Source organism: Neopelma chrysocephalum, unplaced genomic scaffold, assembly GCF_003984885.1.
Source record: "Neopelma chrysocephalum unplaced genomic scaffold, ASM398488v2 Primary Assembly neopelma1_81, whole genome shotgun sequence".
Classification (NCBI taxonomy): Eukaryota; Metazoa; Chordata; class Aves; order Passeriformes; family Pipridae; genus Neopelma; species Neopelma chrysocephalum.
The window spans coordinates 3502624-3521505 of NW_020897743.1; the positions used below are offsets into that span (position 1 = coordinate 3502624).

Below are 18882 nucleotides of genomic sequence, written 5' to 3' on the forward strand. Positions count from 1 at the left end.
TTATTATTATTATTATTATTATTATTATTATTATTATTATTATTATTTCGGCAGAGGTTTATTATTAGGAATAGTAGTAGTAGTTTATTATTATTATTATTATTGTTGTTGTTATTGTTATTTGGGGGTTTCTTGTTTTCTTCTTTTAGATCACATGCAATAATTTTTGTTGCCGGACAACTGCTTTGCATCGCTCTCCAAAACGGGTACTGCCAGTTTCAAAAGGAGTCGCGAAAGAAAGAAAAACCGCGTCCGGCAGCGCTCCACGGAAAGCTCAAGCTCCCTTTTCCCTTCCCACTTGCTCCCAGGCAGGCGGACACCGTATCCCCCGCCTTGTCCCGCGGTCAGACCCGGCTCTGACAGTGGGGCCGTGCCGGGTTCAGCATTCCCGAGCCGGGCTCAGCCCTCCCGAGCCGGGGCAGCTCCAGGCGCGGGGACCGCCCCGCAAAGGCGGAGGGGCCGAGGCCGGACGGGCAGTTTGGGACGCCGGAGGTGCAGTCCGGGACCCCGGGGACCCCCCCTCACCTGCGCATGGCCCCGGCGATCCCCGCGATCCCGCCGATCCCGGGACTCCAAACCCCGGCAGCGCCCGCGGCCGCGCGCGGAGCGCCGGGAGCCGCGGCCCGGAAGGAATAGGAGAATTCTATTTCCAGGAGAAACAGGGACTTTACCCCGGAACGCCCGAATAAAGGAACGCTGTAACCCCAGAGAAGCCCTAGAGAAGTCAGGTGAGGGGTGTAACGCGAACAAACTGAGCGCTGTGTGACCCCAGACGAGATAAAGAACAAACGTGACGGGTTTGGGCGGTGGAACTCTGTGACGCTGTCCCTGCTCGAGAACGGAGGTCAAGACAGCGAAGAAGACCCGGAAGGACCAAAAAAAAAGGACTTCGAGTAAGGGTGCGGCTGTGTAAACCAAACTGATGACTATGCGTCAGGTAAGCGAGAATATCTAATGAACATGTAAGCAGTATGTGTAATAAAAAGCCCTATCTACCTGTCATCTGGCGCCTTCGATTAGAGGAGCTATTCTCCGAACCTCCAGCGTGCTGAATTAAGAATGTTCTTCTTCAACACCTACAAGTTGGTGCTAAGTTTGTTTCTGCCGCTTTTCGGTGTCAGGACCTGCCGGGAAAGCCACGCACCCGTTTAACCCCCCGCTGCTGTTGGTAACTGCGGTGAGCAGTGCCTGCCCCTCCTGCAGGGACACTGTTAGACAAGGCAGATGTGGTGCAGCAGAGGAAAGTAAATATAACATTTGCACCCCTTTGGTATTTTGCAGAAGTGCAAAGAATTGAGCATCAGGGCACCTCTGCTAAATATGCGACCATTCACCTCCCTAGATTAGTAAAAATAGTTTGGAATGTGCATTACAATCACACTCATGGTCCCTCTGGATGGTATCCCTTCCCTCCGGTGTGTGACCGCAGGACACAGATGGTGTCATCTGCAAAGTGGCTGAGGGTGCCCTCAATCCCACTGTCTCTGTCACCAACACAGCTGATAAACAGTGCCAGTCCCAACCCTGAGGACAGCACTCATCACTGCTCCCCACGGGGGCATCAAGCCCTTGAACACAACTTTCCAATCCCTTATCCACCGAGGGGTCCATCCATCACATCCACATCTCTCCAGTTCAGAGACAAGGATGTCACCCAGGACGGTGTCAAATGCCTGGCACAAGTCCAGGTAGGTGACAGGAGTTGCCCCTCCCTCATCCACCAATGCTGTAACCCCATCATAAAAGGCCACAAAATTGGTCAGACACAATGTGCTCTTAGGGAAGCCACGTTGGCTTCACCAATCACCTCCTTATGTTCCATGTGCTTTCACAGAGCTGCCGTGAAGATCTGCTCCATGATCATGCTGGGCACAGAAGTGACACTGACTGGCCTGCAGATCTTACTGTAGCTTAATAAAGACACATTGGAAATGTGCTTTATAATCACACTGGATCAAAAAGCAGTGATTAGACTCTGTCCCCTAAACAGCCTTCGTAGCAGACTTGGTGACCATGTTCTTCCCTGGACCCTCCTCCACTGCACCAAATCACCACAAAAGTGCCATTTTTTTACTGGCACATCTAATAATTTTCAATTGCACAGAAATTCTGCTTACAGGTACTAGTGCAAAAGCAGTTTGTTGCCCAAAAGCACAGAAAACAAGGTCCACTCTCAGATACCTAATTTAAACACCAACTCCAGCATGCCAGGTCAGGAATTACAGTCTCTCAGACTGCTGCAGCTCCTCTGAGGATGGCTCTTCATCCAACCATCTCTTAAAGACCCAAGAAAAAGCTTATTCAGTCATGATTAAACATACTCAAGTTACATTTAAGCACCAGAGAACTCGGCCAGGGAGGCACAGCCTGCCCAGAGCCCTCCCAGGCAGCATTTGTGTATCCCACCAGTCTGCAGACAGTGCTGAAGGACAAAGAGCCCGCACCTCCTGCACAAACTTCACACAGTTCCTCAGACGGGGGTCAGGGAACTCCCCTCCAACACCACAAAGACTGGCTTTGGAACAAACAACACATTTTATTGCAAGAAAAAGAAGCAAAGGCAGGTCATCATTTCAGACCTCAGTTCCCAAACAGCTCTGTTTTCTGGGGAGGGTTTATGTTAACCCGTTACACTTGGGAGTCCTTCAGTCAAAGGTGATGCGAAAACTGCGCTCCTGCTCCTTGCGGCGGCTCTCGCAAACCTTGGTCACCTCTTCCACCTTCCTCTGCAGCACAGCTGGGGGAGAAACAAGGGATTAATCTCATAGTCACCCCCAGAACACAACCCTGCACACTTGTGCCCCAGAAGAGGAAAGAAAAACGTTTTCATGTTGACGGTCACTCATATTTGATGACAGTGCACAAAACAGAAGGAAAACCCAACACAAAGCACTGCCAGCCCCCCCAAGGGAAAGAAGAGGGACCAAAAAGTGTCCTGAGGCATTCAGGGACTGGCACATAGAGCCGTGAAAGTCCTGGGATGTGCTGTTGACACTTTTGCCATTCCAGTTTGTGCAGTTTCAGGGCACTGCATCAGAGCACAGACTAAACCCTCCCTGGACATCCTCCCATCCCTGCAAGCTGGGATGCAGCTTGAGGAAAATCAATTGCCCTGTAAACCAGATTCCCCCGCCCTCCACCTGCTAAACCAGCCTTGAGTCACGAAAATCGCTCCTGTTAGAAGAGCAGACCGATTTTTCATGCAGCCAGAGCTTTACCTGCACAGATAGAGAAGGCAGAGCGATCGGCGGCGAAGAGCTGCAGAGCACCTGCAGCCCCAACACAGACGATCTGTGTAATATTTGCAGATTACTGGCTTGGAAATACATAAGCCACTGACTGATTATCAACGTGAAACGCAGCAGGCACGGCCACATAAAGTCACCGCGGGGGTCGCGGTGCCTCTGGAGAAGGCGAACCCTCCCGGGCGGACACGGCGGCGGCCCCGCCCCTGCCCGCTCTCGGCGGCCATTGGTGAGTCTCGCCGCCACTCACAGTTCCGCCGTTCCGATTGGCTCGCCGGGCGGCGCGGGGCGGGGCGTTGCTATGGGGACGGGGACGCTACGGGGGCTGAGGGCCCGCGGCCGCCCGGCAGCGGGGCCTTGGTGACGGCGGGTTTTCCCCGGGGCTGCGGGTCCGCTCGCCCTCCGCCGGGACTGCAGCTGGGTCGGTGCGAAGCCTGGCGGGGTGGGCAGAGATCCTGCGAGGAGTTTTGCCGGGTTACGTGCGGCGCGGTGTCTGCTGTAAGGCCTGAGCTGCGCTGGCAACCAGAGCCAGCGGAGCAAAAGAGTCCGTGGTGTGGGCACGGAGAGAAGAGGTTGGTTGTTCTTTCGAAGGAACGGCACGAAGCTGAGTCAGGGCAGGTTTAGGTTGGATCTCAGGGAAAGGTTCTTCCCCCAGAGGGTGCTGGGGCACTAACAGGCTCCCCAGGGCAGCGGGCACAGCCCCAAGGCTGCCAGAGCTCCAGGGGCGTTTGGACAACGCTCCCAGGCCCATGGTGGGAGTCCTGTGCAAGGCCAGGACTCGAACTCGATGATCCTCATGAGTCCCTTCCAGCTCAACCTATTCTATGATTCTGTGTTCCATTATAAGTGTTTTGTCGTCACACGTACAACAGTTTGGCTAAAGTTATCCTTCCAGGACTCACAGCTGAGAAGATGTGCTTTACAGACTGTACAAAACACACCTGGTTTTCTCTTCATCTGTCACTTGTTTTTTCCTGCATAGGTAAGCAGTGGGTATGGATATGGACAGTGTTTCTTCAGGCTCTTCCCTGCAGTGCCTTGCCAAATTACTACATGATGCTCAAGAAGAGGAGGATGATGATATGGTGAGCCTTTCATAAGAATTGCTGCTTCTTTTACATACTGTACCATAGCCTAACCTTGTTAACCAAGGAAAAGCAAATCTCTCCTTCCCCAGAGTGTGTAAAAAGAGAATGAAAACTCTAGAAGGTTTTGGACTGACTGGAACAGCTGGAAGATACTTTTAGAGTAACAAGCTCTTGAGGGAGAGAATAAGGAAGATGCCCCAGGAAAGCAAGGACAGATTGTGAGCACAAAATATGAGGGAGGTTTAATTTTTCAGCCTGAAGGAAATGAGAACACCTAGTTGAAAGAGCTTAAGAAACTTTAGACTTCCCCCTACTTTTCCCTGAAGCCTGCTGGAGATGAAGGCAATTACAGCTAAATACTTCATATGACGGGAAAAAAGTTGCTGCTCAACTTCTGAGTAAAGACTAAAATATCCAGAGGCAACTGAGTGTGCTAATTGTGTTTGTCAGGCATTGAAGGACTGCAGAGAAAATTGATCACTGAAGTGCAATAGGTATTTTGGTGGTTGTAGAATAGTGAAAGGTGAATAATCATTCTAAGATGAATAATCTGAATGGATAATGAGAGAAATATCTCTCCATTCTTCTGTAGCAATTCATTTCAGGACAAGATGAGTATCACAGCTTTTGGAAAAACTACATTGTTACTGCAGCATGCCTATGTGCTGGGGAGAAATATTCCCAGGAGCCCCACAGGTGCCAACGATGTGAAAGGCCTCTGTGAAGGCTCAAAACTTTGCCAAGTTTCTTGGAATTTTGAATAAATCATGTTATGACATGGATGACAAAAATGGCAAATGCCTCATTGTTCTTCCAAATCACTCCTCAACAAAGAGACAGCTGGCTGACCCAGCAGTTGTGCCCCAGGGCACAACTTGGAAATGGGAGTAATATTTGGGATAAAGGGGGTGCATGTCCCTTGAAATTTCCTTTCAGTAGGGTATAGATGTTGTCCTTCACACTCCAACTACCCTCCAGCTGTTTGACGCCTGCCTTTTAAAACTACCATTATTGCTGTACATCTCTGCAGTAAACATCCTGATTCTAAAAGAATTTGTTTACATCTTATTAATAAAATGAATGGCACTTCAGAGACAGAAATGGAAAATTGCCACGAGGGATGTCAATTAAGTCTGAGTCAATCTGGGTAAATTGAAATCTTTATTTTGATTTAATTTAATGCTCTGTGCATATGAGGCACTTTTATCGACCCAAGGAATCTTCGTATATAGAGAAATGCCTCACATTGGCCTATTAGCACTAAATTGATTCATAATTAGAGGAAAATGTTGTTGCCCTATATGATCTCTACTGTCAAAAGAAATCCAAATGCTGTGATGGGGTTTTCATGTAGAACCCTTGGTTTCCTGTAATATTTTCATGGCAGGCAAAGCATGAAAATTTTGCCAGAATGCCATGGAAACTAAAACTCAAAAAGCACATCTGTCTATATTACTGGGCTTCTGGAGTCCTGCTTAAGCCCAGTGTGTCAAGGTCACTTTCTGCTGTGTGAGAGTGAAGAAAAAAATATTCAGTGGTTCAGACTGTGGGATAATGTTTTGTGGATTCTAGCAGGGATTTGTTTGACCTCAAATATAGATAGCATTTTATATTTACTGACATTGTGGTTATAATTGAGCTTGTGTCCATCAGAATTGGTTGATCCATTTGCCTTTTTTGCAGTCACGCTGCAGTTCTGTTGGTGCCATGACTCCTGGGAGTATTGGACCAGTAAAGAAAGAGACCACTGGTAAGGAGGAGTGTTTGTGTGTTTTAGCATTCAGTCCTGTGTCAGCAGACTTAAACAGCTGTAGTAAGTTACCACTGAAGGGTTTGCTTCGGTAAAAGAGTGGTCATCAACCTTTGAGATGGACTTTGCATCACATTTTTACAGTTACACTGTAAAATTATTCTTTTCCTGAAAGCTTAACTGTAAAATACGCAAAAAGAAGCAGAAAGGGTTCTAAAAACCTCCAAGTTTTAAATTTACCAGCTTACTAGAAAAAATACTTTTCCATGCAGGACAGGCATAAATCATACTATTCTGCCCATAAACTTTCTCCAGCACTTTAATTAATGGGGAAAAATGGACTTCTGTGAGGAGGAGGTCCTCTTGTGAATCTCTGCTCACTGAAAAAATCTTATGTCGGGGGCTTGGGGGAGATTAGTATTTTGTCCTTTTACACTTTATCCATTTTGAAGCATTTGATGTTTTGTGCCTGAAAGGAGGATTTCTTGAACCTAGAGGTTGTGTAAAGGAGATTTGAGTGAAAGGAAAACATCCTCCCTCTGCAAATCCTCATTCATAAGATACTGAGGTAAAGGAGGCTGTCATTACCTAGAATGCTTTTAATGCAAAGATTTTTCTAAAACCCAGAAATATTTTTTCCTAGGTTTTAGAAATGCCTTTTCTATTCTTTTTTTATTATTATTCTAGAACAATATTCTAAGCTTTCAACAAACCTAGAGGAACAGAGACATTTCAAAAAGGTGACAGTGGGGTTTTTTCTCATCCCATACAGGTACTTTTCAGGCGAAATCCGAAAACAGGAAAACTATTTGGAATATAGAGGAGGTCCCAGAAGGATCTGAGTTTGATGATACCTGGGACCCCAGGGAACAGCCAGAGTAAGTTAAATTTAATGAGATTTAAACAGCATCCTCTGCATTGGGGTGACACAGCCTTCTGAAGAGCTCGTGTTGTAGAGGAAGAAAGGAAGAATATCAGTGTTGCATCTAAAGCAACATGTGAGGAGTGGTTTTAATGCTTCTCTTCAAACCTTCTGATCTCGTAACAGAAACATGGTGTTGATTTTTCCCATCATAAGTTTACGTGCAGCGTCAGTTACTTGTATCAAGTGGGATTAGGAGAGGAAGTAGGTCAGCAAAATTATTTACTAGCTTGAAAATATGCCATTTATGTGAAATACTTGCTTTTTTCCTGCTGCAACCAAGATGGATCCATTTTTTCACACTCATAAATTCATAGAGTACTCCAACTTGTATTTGCATTTCAAAGATTTAAGCTCTGTAGAGACAAATAGTACTGCAGGAAGGAAAGCTGTATGCAGGCAGTTTTGAGCTTTTAAATTCTGTCATGGTCTGTCGAAGGGACAACCTAAAACCAGAGCTTTTTCCCTTGCTCGTAGAAAAACAGTAACAAAAATGTTCTTGAAATGGATACAATCAGGCATGTCATTTGTAGTTTGCAGCGGTCAGGAAGCCCTCAGGGTCAAGGCATAAAGCAGCTTTTGCATTTGTAATTGTTGTGTTCCAATGCCATATCCTGGGGTGTATAGTGCTGGAGCAGATGGACTGTAGCTTGTGAAGCTGCACATTGTACACTGGTTTGTAGGCCAAAATCCTCATTTTTCTCTGCATGTGAGTCATGGTGTGAGGTGTTTGGTTTCCTGATCTAAACACAGGATACACACCTGAACTTGGACTCAGCATTTCTCAAAATGATTTGGCACTCACCCTCGCACACAGTTGTTCTTGAGGTGGTCACCTGTGAGGTGACCTCACACCTCTTTGTATTAGGGGCACAACAGAAGCTTTTCCCATGCCTTTTTCTGACCCTTCCCCTCCCCAGCGCTTCTCTAGCCTCAAACAATTGTGACTCATGTTGCACAGATGAAGAGAGCATATAAGTCTTTATAACAGTTCATCAAATGAAGTAGGGAAAATATCCTACAAGGAAAACAGATGGCTACAGCGGTGCATCCAGAGCTATTAGACACTTTTGTCATTGATTTGGGAATTATTACATATGCAGATGCCCACTGGAGATGTGAAAGTCTTTCCACACACTCTTTCTAACAGCTTAGACAAGTGATCCACCCCACTTATTTTGTTGAATTTAGTAGGAGTAACATATGTTATAAATACAAATTTAGTTTGTATTTCCTCATTCATTAATTATCAAGAGCAAGGAAGTTTGTGATTGTACATTTTGTAGATGTGAAGGAGAAGAAAATAAATGTTGGCTGAATGCAAAACAATTGCAATCTGACTAAAGAGTGTTATGTTCAGGCTGCAAGAATATGTTGAAGGGCAGAACAGATCACAGGTGGTAATTGTGACATCCCCCTTTTCAAATCCATTTCCCAAGAGTTTGTGGTGTTTGACTAGTTGATAAGTGTCATATTCACTTAGTGTGCATTTCCCAATCCCACAAAGGCTGGTTAGGGTAGTAGAGGCAGCATGGGGAGTGCCTTGGAAGGTGGAGTGAAGGATATTCACCTGTTTTCTGACTACCTCTGTTATGGCTGTGAACAGAAACCCAGTGCAGATGGATTGAAGCCTTGAAGGGAGACTGAAAAGGAGGAGAGACAACATGATGAGGATATTTATAGTCCTCTGAAAATGACAACCTCCTTTAGTCTCCTGCCCCTTCTCCAGTGTTCTGAGGAGTGACTTCTCTTTCTCAGGTATGAGATTTTATTCAAACAGTCTGTGGGAACAGAGGATGTCTTCTTTGGGATGACAGGGAAAGACCCCTCCACCGCCTGCTGTGAGGATATAGTGGTGAGCTGAGCCTGGATCTCCAATCCCTTCTTTTTGCTCTTTCTCTGCCTTTTTCCATCTTCCCAACTGCTTGAGGGACGGACTGTAAACACCAAACTGTGCTGCTGCCTTTGGCCTCCTGTAGCATTTTCTTGTAGTTCTTCAAGCATTTGTGGATGATATTTACACTTGCTAACCTGGGGAACTCGTGTATCTCCTCAAGGACCAAGTGTGCTCCTGGGAATCTGTGCAAATGCATGTGCCACCTATGGACTTAAGGGAAATATAATGTAGCTCTAAGCAGAAGTTTCCCCTTGGATACAATTTTGGAGGGGAGAGGGGCTGGGAAGGAGATTGTTTTCATCTGCCTGCATTTTTCACAAGCAGAATGCTACAATACTGACAGTCCTTAAAGTTACAGGTGTCAGATCCTGTCCCATCATTGTATAATCAAATACCTCCTTGGTTTCTGAACTTCAGAAACTGCTGTGTTATTTTTCTAGTAGAAGCAAACTTTCCCTGCAATACACAAAGCCTGAGGCTTTTGCTGGATATAGAATATCTCTCAAGCACATTAGCAGTTCAGGATTTTTAAGAAAATAGGATGTCAATAGACATCACTAAGCTATTGAAAGGAATGATTATCACCCTCATACATTATGTGATACAAATTACCTACTCAAAATGTTGCTCTTTGACACTAGCATCAAAATATTCATGAAGATGAGATCTTTTATGGCTTGTAGGGCTACATATGTAATCAAAGCTTTCCCTCTGCCCGTCCTTTCAGATTAAAATCAAGCTGCCAGAGACAAAGTACTCAGACATCACATTAGATATCCAGGACAAGGTTCTTGACCTTCGAACTCCCAAAAAGTAAGTGTAACACAATTGATAGAAGTGCAGGACAGTTAATACCTTGTTTGAAATGAGGTTTAAGCAAGCCTTCGAGTGAAGGCTGTCTGGAAAGCAAAGTTAGAGATGGGGATCAGATTTATTAATTGCACATGAGAAATAGATATAGACAAAACCAACCATAGGTGTGCAGTGTGCTGGCTTTGAATCTCTGATGCTGCCTAGTAATAAACAGCTTCAAAACAGATTTTGGCTACGTAAACAACAAAGGCCTCAAGGGCCCAAAACATCTGGCAAAAAGCTGCCCAGGTTCTTGAAGGACATCTTGCCTAGTATTTCTAAATAGTAATTTGTGCCAATAAATGACTGAAGGTGGTAAAAAATGTGCAGATACATTTTCAGAAGCTGAAAGCCAAATTATGGACATATCCAGGCATGGATGCAGAGATGAAAAAATTACAAGTTTTTACAAGATATTTCCTTTGAGTTCTTTTTATGGGGCTATTTCAAGCCTACAAAGATAATCCACTGACTGTTGGACTTTTCAGCCTTCCTCTGTCTTTCCCTCAGTGTACAATTGTCCTGCCTGAAATTGCCAGATAATTCCCATGTCTGTTTTGCTTGAAGTCCTTTTTCAGAATGAGTACTGTCATAAGAAAGCTTAATCCTCTCTGGACTGACTTGCTGTATTGAATGGGATGTGGGAAGATCTATATGTGAATAGCTTTCTGCAAATAAATTCAAGGTGCAGGCCATGGATTAAGGCCAAAATAAGTTTTGTCTCTAGTAGACTAACTATAGAAAAGCCATTTTTCTCACAGCTAAAGCCAGGCAAAGTCAGTTACCCCGTGCTTGGTTTTAACCCAAAGATACAACAGAGGCAGAAGAAAGTTTGGAAGTGCCAGCTCTGAAATGGAAAATCAGGAGGAATAATTGTTCAACTAATGACTTGCAGAACCTATGGGCAGTAAAAAAGGTGGCTTAATGCAATACTGCAGATGTAGGAAAACCTCAGCATCCTTTTTCTTTTGCAATTCTATCTTTTTGGTGACTCAGATCTGCCATTACCTTCTCAGTACCCAGCTGTCTCTAGTCACAAGCCTGGCAAACAAAAAGTTCACTGTAAAGCTAATGGTTGCTTGGGTACAGCCTGAACCAGTGCTGCTTCCACCAATATAAGTGCAAGCCTTCTCAGTATGAAAGAAACAACCAAGATTTCAAGTTCTACGTGCTGAAAAACACTGTTCTCTCACAGATGGGTAGGAAGACTCAAAGGAACTGCTCCCAACTCTGTAGTCCTTGGGCTACTTGTAAGCCAAGCTGATTTTAAGGACTTCTCCAAATTATAGGAAATGTCTTCCTTCAATAGTTGTGGTGCAAAGGTGTTTTTACTGTACCTCTTTCAGCCATGGCTCCTACAAGACAGCTGAAAAGGTCTGAAAAAGAATCAACAAAGCTTAAACCCCAACTTGAAGAAACCCTCATCTATGCTACCATGTTATTTTATTTTGCTGGGCTTTGTAGAGTTTGCCTGGGCAGATCTCTTAATTCTACAGTGTCCTGGATTCTCTTTGCACTGTCAATAGAGTGGAGATCCAAGACTGGCCCATCATTCATAGGTTAGTGTATAACCCTGGGATAAGAGGGGAAAGAGTCCAGACTCTGCATGAGCAAGTAAGTTTGAACTGTCATCAGTGAGAAGAGTTGAATGAATCCAGACTGAGATATCCTTGGGAAGAGATAAACCTGGAGGCTTGTCAGCCATTCCAGGGAAAGTTGTGTCTGACATAGTATTGGACTGTGGGATAGTTCCTGAGCCCAAGACCCAGCCTTTCTTTTTTGTATAATGTCCCTGAGCCACAGGCAGAGGGGGATCATTGAAGTAATCTTCAGTGTAGGTTAAAATCCCAGCAATTTGATCAGTGTAAGTCCATTCCCATCCCTGGACTGTGCTTTCCAGTGCATTATCAGTGCAGTTCCTCCTTCCCCTGCATTTAAAATGCAGCACTGTGCAAATGCAAGAGCAGTGGAGAGAGCCTGCAATCCATCATTGGAAACCACTGTCACAGCCACAGCCAAAAGGAAGGAGTAGCATTGGAAATGTTTCAGGGACCATCTAGTTGTGCCTCAGGTACTGCAGGAACCCCACAACCTGTCACGAGAAGGAGATATCCTGGAACATTCTCTGGGATACTGACTGGAGAATTGCAGGAGTAACTTGCAATGACATCTCAGTTGCTCACCTGGTCTGAGACATTGAAAGTCACTGTGTCCTCTTTTACAGGAAGCTGCTGCTGCACCTGCCCTACCCTGTCAACAGCAAGGAGGGTAGAGCTCGTTTTCTCTCTGAAGAGGAGATCTTGGAAGTCACCTTGAGAGTATCAAGGCAGTTTGATTTCATAAATTTTTCTGATGGATAAAAAGATAGAGAAAGTTTGAAAAAACCAATCTTCTGGTGTGAAGTCTCCTTGAAACCCAACTTGTCGTGAAATAGTGGATTGTATCCCTTGAACAGTCCAGGGGGAATATCTCTGGAGAAAGGAGTCAGGAGGGACATGGCACCCACAGGTACTAAAAGCTGAGCCTGTCTGGCTCTTGTGCTGCTCTGGTTAATTTTCTGCTTCCTTCAGTCTGATACAGGCTCTGTGAATCAGAAAGTGGGAGATTACAGTTCTGTCAGCCAGAAAAAGCCTTTTGTGTGGTTGTGGCTGAGAGGTAGCACAGTGAGTCTCTGGTCAGTGAGTCCAGTGCTCAGCTACTGTTTCAAGATTTACAAGTGTTAATATCCTTGCTTGGTCCCCAATGCTGTGGCTGGGGCCAGTTCAGAATCTCCTTTCACCCTTAGTGAGAAGATCATCAAAGCTCTTCAGGGATCCAAATTCACATCTGAGGCTCCTGGCAGAACAAGTTAACCAACTACAGTTGGATTGTTGAACATCTCGGCTCTTTTGAACAATTTTTGACAATGTGTGGTTCAGTGTCTTCCATTCACCTGCTGTCCCTCCAGCTATTTTTCTGATCTTTCCTGATTAATAAAATAATATGTTCCAAGGAAGAGTTCCAGTTACCTCTGACTCTGCCTTCTCTCTGTTATGTCCCCAGAGACCTCCTAAAAGTTGAGATAAGAGGAGCTTTGCATAACAAAGCATTACTCAAAGGGCTGAAAGGCTGCAAAATCTGTTCTTTGGCCTTCAGGCCCAATCTAGAGCTACAGAGATGGGTAACCAAGATGTTTCCCTCACCAGCTGCGGGGCAAATATATTCTTTTAACATTGTTAATCCTGCAGAATACAAAGGTACTTGCTCAGTGATCAAAGTGGAGAGGACAAGCAGGCCCTGGCATGTTAATGGTACACTTAACCAAAACCTTGTAAGCACTTTCAGAGCAAAATGGCTCAGAGTCATGCATTCTTCTGGTGTAGAAGTAGAGGAGAATAATTGACCATCTAGGTTGCAGACAGCACCCATGCAGCTAAATTTGTGGCAGGCTGTAATGAGAAGATGGATTGAAGACACTAATAGTGAGTTTAAAGGTATATTTTCTGTTTTTTCAGGAATTTTCAGAATTCACAGTGTCTTTGTAATAAGACTGCATTGTAACACCAGGAAAAACAAAGCTGGTGTCTGGACATTTCAACCACTTCCCTGAAAAGTGGACCCGTTGCTTGGGTCAGAATAATTCTAATCAACTTCTGCTTTAGCCTTAATGGACTGGAAAGCAGATGCCTCAGTTATGATTCATCACAAGCTATTAAATATGCTGATAACACTCAGGGGCTACTCCAATTTGTATTTGCTTAAGTTTCCATAAATTACATTTGAATGTCTCCTATTCCAAAGCTGTGGTTGAGGGGAACAATGTAGATGTACAAAAAGGCTGAGATCATTCCTCCTGACTCACTTTTTCCCTCCTGTGCTTGCCAAACAAGCTGTTTCTTGGAAAAAGGTTATCTCTGTGGTCCCTAGACAATATGCTGCTTCGTTTTTGCATTCCTTATACACATTACAAGAAAAGTGGAAGATTGACTGATATTTATACACATGTGAAGATAACATTTGTCCAAATTATTTCAGTATCTCCATGGCAAAGCAGATGCTCTTCTGAGCCCTATTCCGGTGCTCTATCCACAAGGTTATGTTGCCTTTATAGTTGGCAGTAGTAATTTACTGAGCCTTACATCATCAAGCTCTGCTTAATTTAATGTCAGTGTTTGATACTGAAAACAACGGTGAGTTTGGCTCATTGTGCCTCTCTCCAGTGTTTTAGTTTCTTATGGAAATGAGCATATGCCACGCTGGTATCCGTATCGTGATTCCTCTTCACGTATTTTTTAACCTGGGGGCATTTTTATCTGCATTCAAGAGACAAAAATCTGAGGTAAGTGTGTTTTATAAGAAAGTCAGCTGCTGAATAGAAAAGGGAAATAAAAATTTGTACTGCCTAAGGGGGACGTTCTGGTGTGATTTCTTGTACCTGCTGGCACCCACCCTGTGCACCCACACTCCAGGTTACTGCAGGTCCTCCACACAACTCCATGAAGGGAGGATGGCAAGTTGGTGACACAGCAGGAAAGGGAAGGGGACATTTGCTGACAGGGGGAAGCTGAAATCACACTGTGAGGATATATGGACATGGGGCAAACTCACGGGCAGCCAGGCTTCATGTGTTCCACTGCTCCAAAGCACATTTCAGGAGGGTAGAAACACTGTTCTGGTGTTTGCTGTGCTGGTCGGGTCCACACCTGACTGCACCATCATCACCTGGAGATCCTCTCACATTCTTTCTTCCTATCAAGGACACAGAGGCTGCCCTAGGCAAAAGGCTGGGATTAGGTTGTTTGGGGTTTTTTTTCCAGTTTTATCCCAAGATAAAACTGATTAAAAGGACATGCAGGTTGTCAAACATCCCAGAAATCTGAAGGTTACTGCCAGCTACAAGGGTTGACTTTTTTGCAAGGGCTTAAGGGCAGCTTTGCTTTGTTGAACTGGCACTGGCAGAAATCCTTTAGGAAAGGATACAGAACCCCCTTTGCCTCTGAACATCAAGGCTGCTGCCTAAGTGCCACTCCAACACCTGCAAGCATCTTAATTAATCAAAATTATGAGCCCAGTTAAACAACCCAGCCATTAAGCCCCAGCCATTAAGCATCATCAAGCTTTATTTGGATCTCTAAGAAACAACTTGATTAAATGTATTGCAGTTAAGGAGAGGGTACTGTAGATGTGGAAATGAGGTAGAGGCTTGTTTGCAGTAGTATCCCAGTAAACTGCAGGTTGTCATCTCTCCTTGTTCACATATTCTGTCCTCCAGTTGTGGCTGGAGAGCCACCATCCCCATTTTGGCTTGTTCCTGCCTTCTCTGTTTCACCTCTCTTCACGTTCCCCTTTGTCCACACACTGCCCTGGGGCCAAGATACTTGCCTCATTCTAGAGCTTGAGAAAGAGAAAACCCAGAACAGTTACTCTGCACGAACACCTGAGACAGTTCAAGAACTTAAATTTAGATTTTTCCCTTTAACCTGCAGGCTTCTGGGCTGCTCTCATTCCCATGTTCCTCCAGGTCTGTTGTTGGTATCATCATATATCCCTTCTAAGGAAGACCACTTAGTTTTTCTGCTGCTCAGTTTAAAGTTTGTACCCAAAATTTATACATATTTCTTCCACTGTGTGAAACGCTGCTTTATTGGTACATCCCTCCCTCCAGATAAAGTTCACCTAAAATAACTGACCTGTATTTATATGTACGGAAAGATCTCTTCCCCTCATGCTGGAGCAGTTGCCTTTAAACCTGCTGGTGTTCACAGACCTTTACCCTCTGCTCTACAGCACCTGCAGCTTGGATTCATCCTTGTTCTCTGGGATCCCCTTCAAGAATTGCTGCCTCTGAGGGTCATTGTTTTCTGCTGATGGTCTTGGCTCCAGGCAAGGTGCCTGAAATATGCTGGGGGTTGGGTTATTTGTTTTGTATACTTTTCACAAACAGGAGATGATTTCTCTCTTTGTGTCTCTCTTCACTCCCTGCCTTCACATTCGGGTAGAATTCACTTCCAGGTCGTGATGAATTCAGTGGATTAAACAGCATCCCTGCTCTTCCTTTTCCCTCACGATTGTTTGTTCTGTGCTCATTTCAAGGGACTTTGATCCCTTCTCTCCTTTCCTAAGTGCTTTATCTCCCTTCCCTCCACTGTTCCCACATTAGGACATTTCTCACCGGAGTCTCCTGACCGATTTCAGCTGACATATCTGATCCTTACTGGATGTACCCAGTGGGGGTGAAGTGTGTGATTCATCTCCCTCCCTCAGCTCAGTGCTGGGTGAAGAGCTTTGTCCTTCCTTGCTGCGTGTCCAGTCTGGATGGGTGTGGAGGAGACACAAGCAGGAGCACCACAGGGACATCCTGGAGTGTGTTCAGGCAGTTACATTGAAGGACCATGACACGAAAGCAGCAGATGCTGCAGGAGAAGGCAGGGCTGTGTGAGGAGGGTTGACAGAATTGTGGAGGAGCTTCTTGAGTCCTTGCTTCAGACACAGCCAGTCCCACAGGTCCCTGGTGTAAGTTCTGGTTAGGAAGAAATGAACCGATTCAGAAAAAGTCAGAACCATTCAGAATTCCAGCCTTTCCCAAGGCCTGAAAAGTTTCTCTCTGCTTCCTGACATGTGTCCCCATGTCTCAGATGAGTACTTACAGAAGTTTTTGAAATCCACTCCAGGGAAACAGTGATACAGGCAACACAGGAGTGCCTTTGGTTTTGGAGTACTTCTCTCAATCCACTGAAATCTTTCATCACTTTGGGCTTTCTCATCTCAAGGTCTCCCTTTCATCTTTTTTCTCTGCCTTCACACACTCATTTCTGAAAAGAAGATCATAGGAAGTTGCCAGAATGATGGCAGATACTGTCCACCTACAGTCCTTAGAGACCATTTCTATTTAATTGGGAGCCTCCTTCGTGGATCCCAGCAGCCTGACAGCTCACTTCGGGTGCTGATCAACATTTTTTTTTCAAACCATGCCGTTTTAACTTGATGGTATCACAACCCAGCAGAGACTGTCAGGACAGCTGGGTTGTGTATTTACTGAAACAATTCTATGATTCTATTGGCAACCTGTCTCCTGCAGCTGCTCAGCAGAGAGAAAAAAAAAAGAGTCATACACTTCTGGAAAATTCCTTTCATGTTGGAAAGCTGTGTAAAAAGGAACAGGATAGGAATGAAGATGGACACAGCTGATTTTGTTAACTCATAAGATCATGTGGGCAAGACAGACATTTGCCAAACAGTGGCAGATTAGGAACTGTAATAGATATAAGCACCAATGATTGAGTTTAATGATGCTGTGAGCTCTGGGTGGGTTCCACCCCTCACATATGCCCAAGTAATGAGAGTTTACCCCCCCTATGGGTTTCTCTGGTTGGGGACCCTGGTGATGGGACCTCCTAACCCAAAGTCCCGCAGCCATATCCCTGAAGCAGAGCCTTGGGTGACGCTGTGGCAAGCTGGCAAGAGTATAGAGGGGAACGAGGGATTGACTTCACCTGGGATACTCAGCTGTATCTGAGTATCTATAGTTCTCACCTGAGCTGATCCCAGTCACTGGGGGGCCAGAGGACTCCACCCACGAAGAGATAAATGGTGAGGAGCAGGACTGTGAGAAACTAGACAAGCAGGGGAGCAGGAGCTGTGTGAGCCGTGTTTGTGGTATTCATGGAGTGAGGAAGAGAGGAGGGGAAGTTGCATGACTGCTGTACAAGAAACAGCAAGGTCAATGGAAGAAATGTGATTCACCTTGGCTTTTGGATTATCTGTGCTGTGCCTGGGAAGTTCAAGAGGCAACTGGGCAACAAAAGGATGTGGGAAGCTCTGACGAGGTGAGAAATGTTTCTGGCTTTGTTCTGGGTCATGGGCACTGTGTGAAGGCTGGAGTGTCACTGTGACTTCACTGGTGTGTGGCTCTTGGTCCGCAGCAACTGTAGGAGCTGTAATGAGCTTTGGGGGTGCCTGAGGTGTTGAGAGGAGCTACAGGAGGTCACAGGAAAACACTGAAAATTACACCCTGACCCCAAGTACAACTTGCATCGTGATTTGCCTTCAGTAACTTTCTGTCAGAGCTGGATGATGGTGGATCTGGGGAGCTTGGTTGCTTGGGGGCCAGGGACTGATGTGGGTGAAGGTGTTTCGGGCCATTGCTGCTGTGGTGGAGAGGTGGGCAAGGCTCTGAGACTTGGTGCTGAGAGCAACCAGTGAGGCTGGAGGGGGCAGGCAGAGCTATGTGGGGATCTGGGGCTCAGGGAATAGGAGGGCACATAAGACTGAAGCTGTGTTGTAAGGCAGAGAGCAGCAGGCTAAATGGTGGGTGTGGGGCTGGAGTGAGACAGTGAGAGTGGGGGAGCGATGTGTGTTGGGCAAAAGCACAATTGGGAGAAGAAAGACATTATCAAAGTCTCTTTAAAGTGACTGTGTTGAAGGGGAAGGTCAGAGCAGACAATTGTCCTGAACTAAGGGCAAGTGAGCGTCACCAGCGCTAGAAATTGTGTGCAAAAAGAAGCTGTGGGAAGGGGACTGTGCCTGGAATAGCTATGAGGTCTCCAAGAGGGCCTGAGTGCTGAGGTCACGTAGATCTGTTGAGCTGGGAACCCTGTCTGGCTCCAGGGGTCGGCCCAGGGGGGCACGTGGCAATTACTTTCATCAACAGTGGATGAAAGTGGAATGGGAGTGGGAGGAGTGGGAAGTTCATGAACCCTCTCAAGTGCTCCCAACAGCCTCAGTCTGTGTTGTCCTTGCTGCACCTATTTCTGGGTAAGCAGAGCTAGTGTGCAGTGCCTGGGCGACAGATTGCTGTGCCCTGACTTGGAACAGTGGATGTCACATCTAGTTTTAGGCCTACATGCACATGCCTGCTTGTCTCTATCCTTTTCCCTATTTAGAGTGACCCGTGTTTATTAAAAAAACCCAAACCTACCTACGAAAACAAACAAAAAACCACCACAAGCCGTTGGTCTAGGATCAATAGATAAATGAGGGGATTAGAATTGTTGTTATTCTGCAGCCAGGTGCTACCTTCAGACCAGGGGTAGGGCATCTCTTGGATGCAGAAAAGGGTTTCATCATCTGGAAAGATTCCCCAAGGTTGCCCTGAACCAGGGCTTGGATAAGAGGGTTGAAGCTGATTAACTGTTTGCTGTGTTTGATAT

At 45.5% G+C, this 18882-nt stretch overlaps 2 protein-coding genes across 8 annotated transcripts in view; one reads left to right on the forward strand and one right to left on the reverse strand.

Moving 5' to 3' along the window:
* Positions 1 to 3459, reverse strand: part of RBM41 (RNA binding motif protein 41) — a 9644-nt gene extending 6185 nt beyond the window's left edge. The window contains exons 1-2 of one of the 2 annotated variants that reach the window (XM_027690523.1): positions 3337 to 3459; positions 1594 to 1723 (exon numbers count right to left, since the gene is read on the reverse strand). In XM_027690523.1, the coding sequence (XP_027546324.1) occupies positions 1594 to 1723; position 3337 (131 nt within the window). In that variant the 5' untranslated portion in view covers positions 3338 to 3459. Of the gene's footprint in view, positions 1 to 525; positions 618 to 1593; positions 1724 to 3336 lie in introns of those variants that run through there. The other variant, XM_027690524.1, reaches the window with a different exon arrangement.
* On the forward strand, positions 744 to 12749 carry PIH1D3 (PIH1 domain containing 3). Of its 6 annotated transcripts, none has more exons than XM_027690526.1 (7): positions 744 to 925; positions 4226 to 4334; positions 6018 to 6083; positions 6856 to 6961; positions 8764 to 8860; positions 9630 to 9715; positions 11979 to 12749. In XM_027690526.1, exons 2-7 carry the CDS (start codon positions 4241 to 4243, stop codon positions 12112 to 12114), a joined length of 585 nt encoding a protein of 194 aa, XP_027546327.1. In that variant the 5' UTR covers positions 744 to 925; positions 4226 to 4240; the 3' UTR covers positions 12115 to 12749. The 6 variants fall into 6 exon arrangements, with proteins under 6 accessions (XP_027546327.1, XP_027546326.1, XP_027546328.1 ...); XM_027690525.1 differs by lacking the exon at positions 744 to 925 and adding an exon at positions 3573 to 3817 and having other exon boundaries at positions 4228 to 4334; XM_027690527.1 differs by lacking the exon at positions 744 to 925 and adding an exon at positions 3573 to 3817 and having other exon boundaries at positions 4228 to 4330; positions 6017 to 6083.
* The last annotated feature ends 6133 nt before the right edge of the window (positions 12750 to 18882 follow it).

Excerpts from the sequence above, each read along its gene's own strand:
- PIH1D3 (XM_027690526.1), top strand. The coding sequence starts at position 4,241 with ATGGATATGGACAGTGTTTCTTCAGGCTCTTCCCTGCAGTGCCTTGCC. Across the intron at positions 8,861-9,629 it reads CCTGCTGTGAGGATATAGTG|ATTAAAATCAAGCTGCCAGA; the intron begins GTGAGCTGAGCC and ends CCGTCCTTTCAG. Across the intron at positions 9,716-11,978 it reads GACCTTCGAACTCCCAAAAA|GAAGCTGCTGCTGCACCTGC; the intron begins GTAAGTGTAACA and ends CCTCTTTTACAG.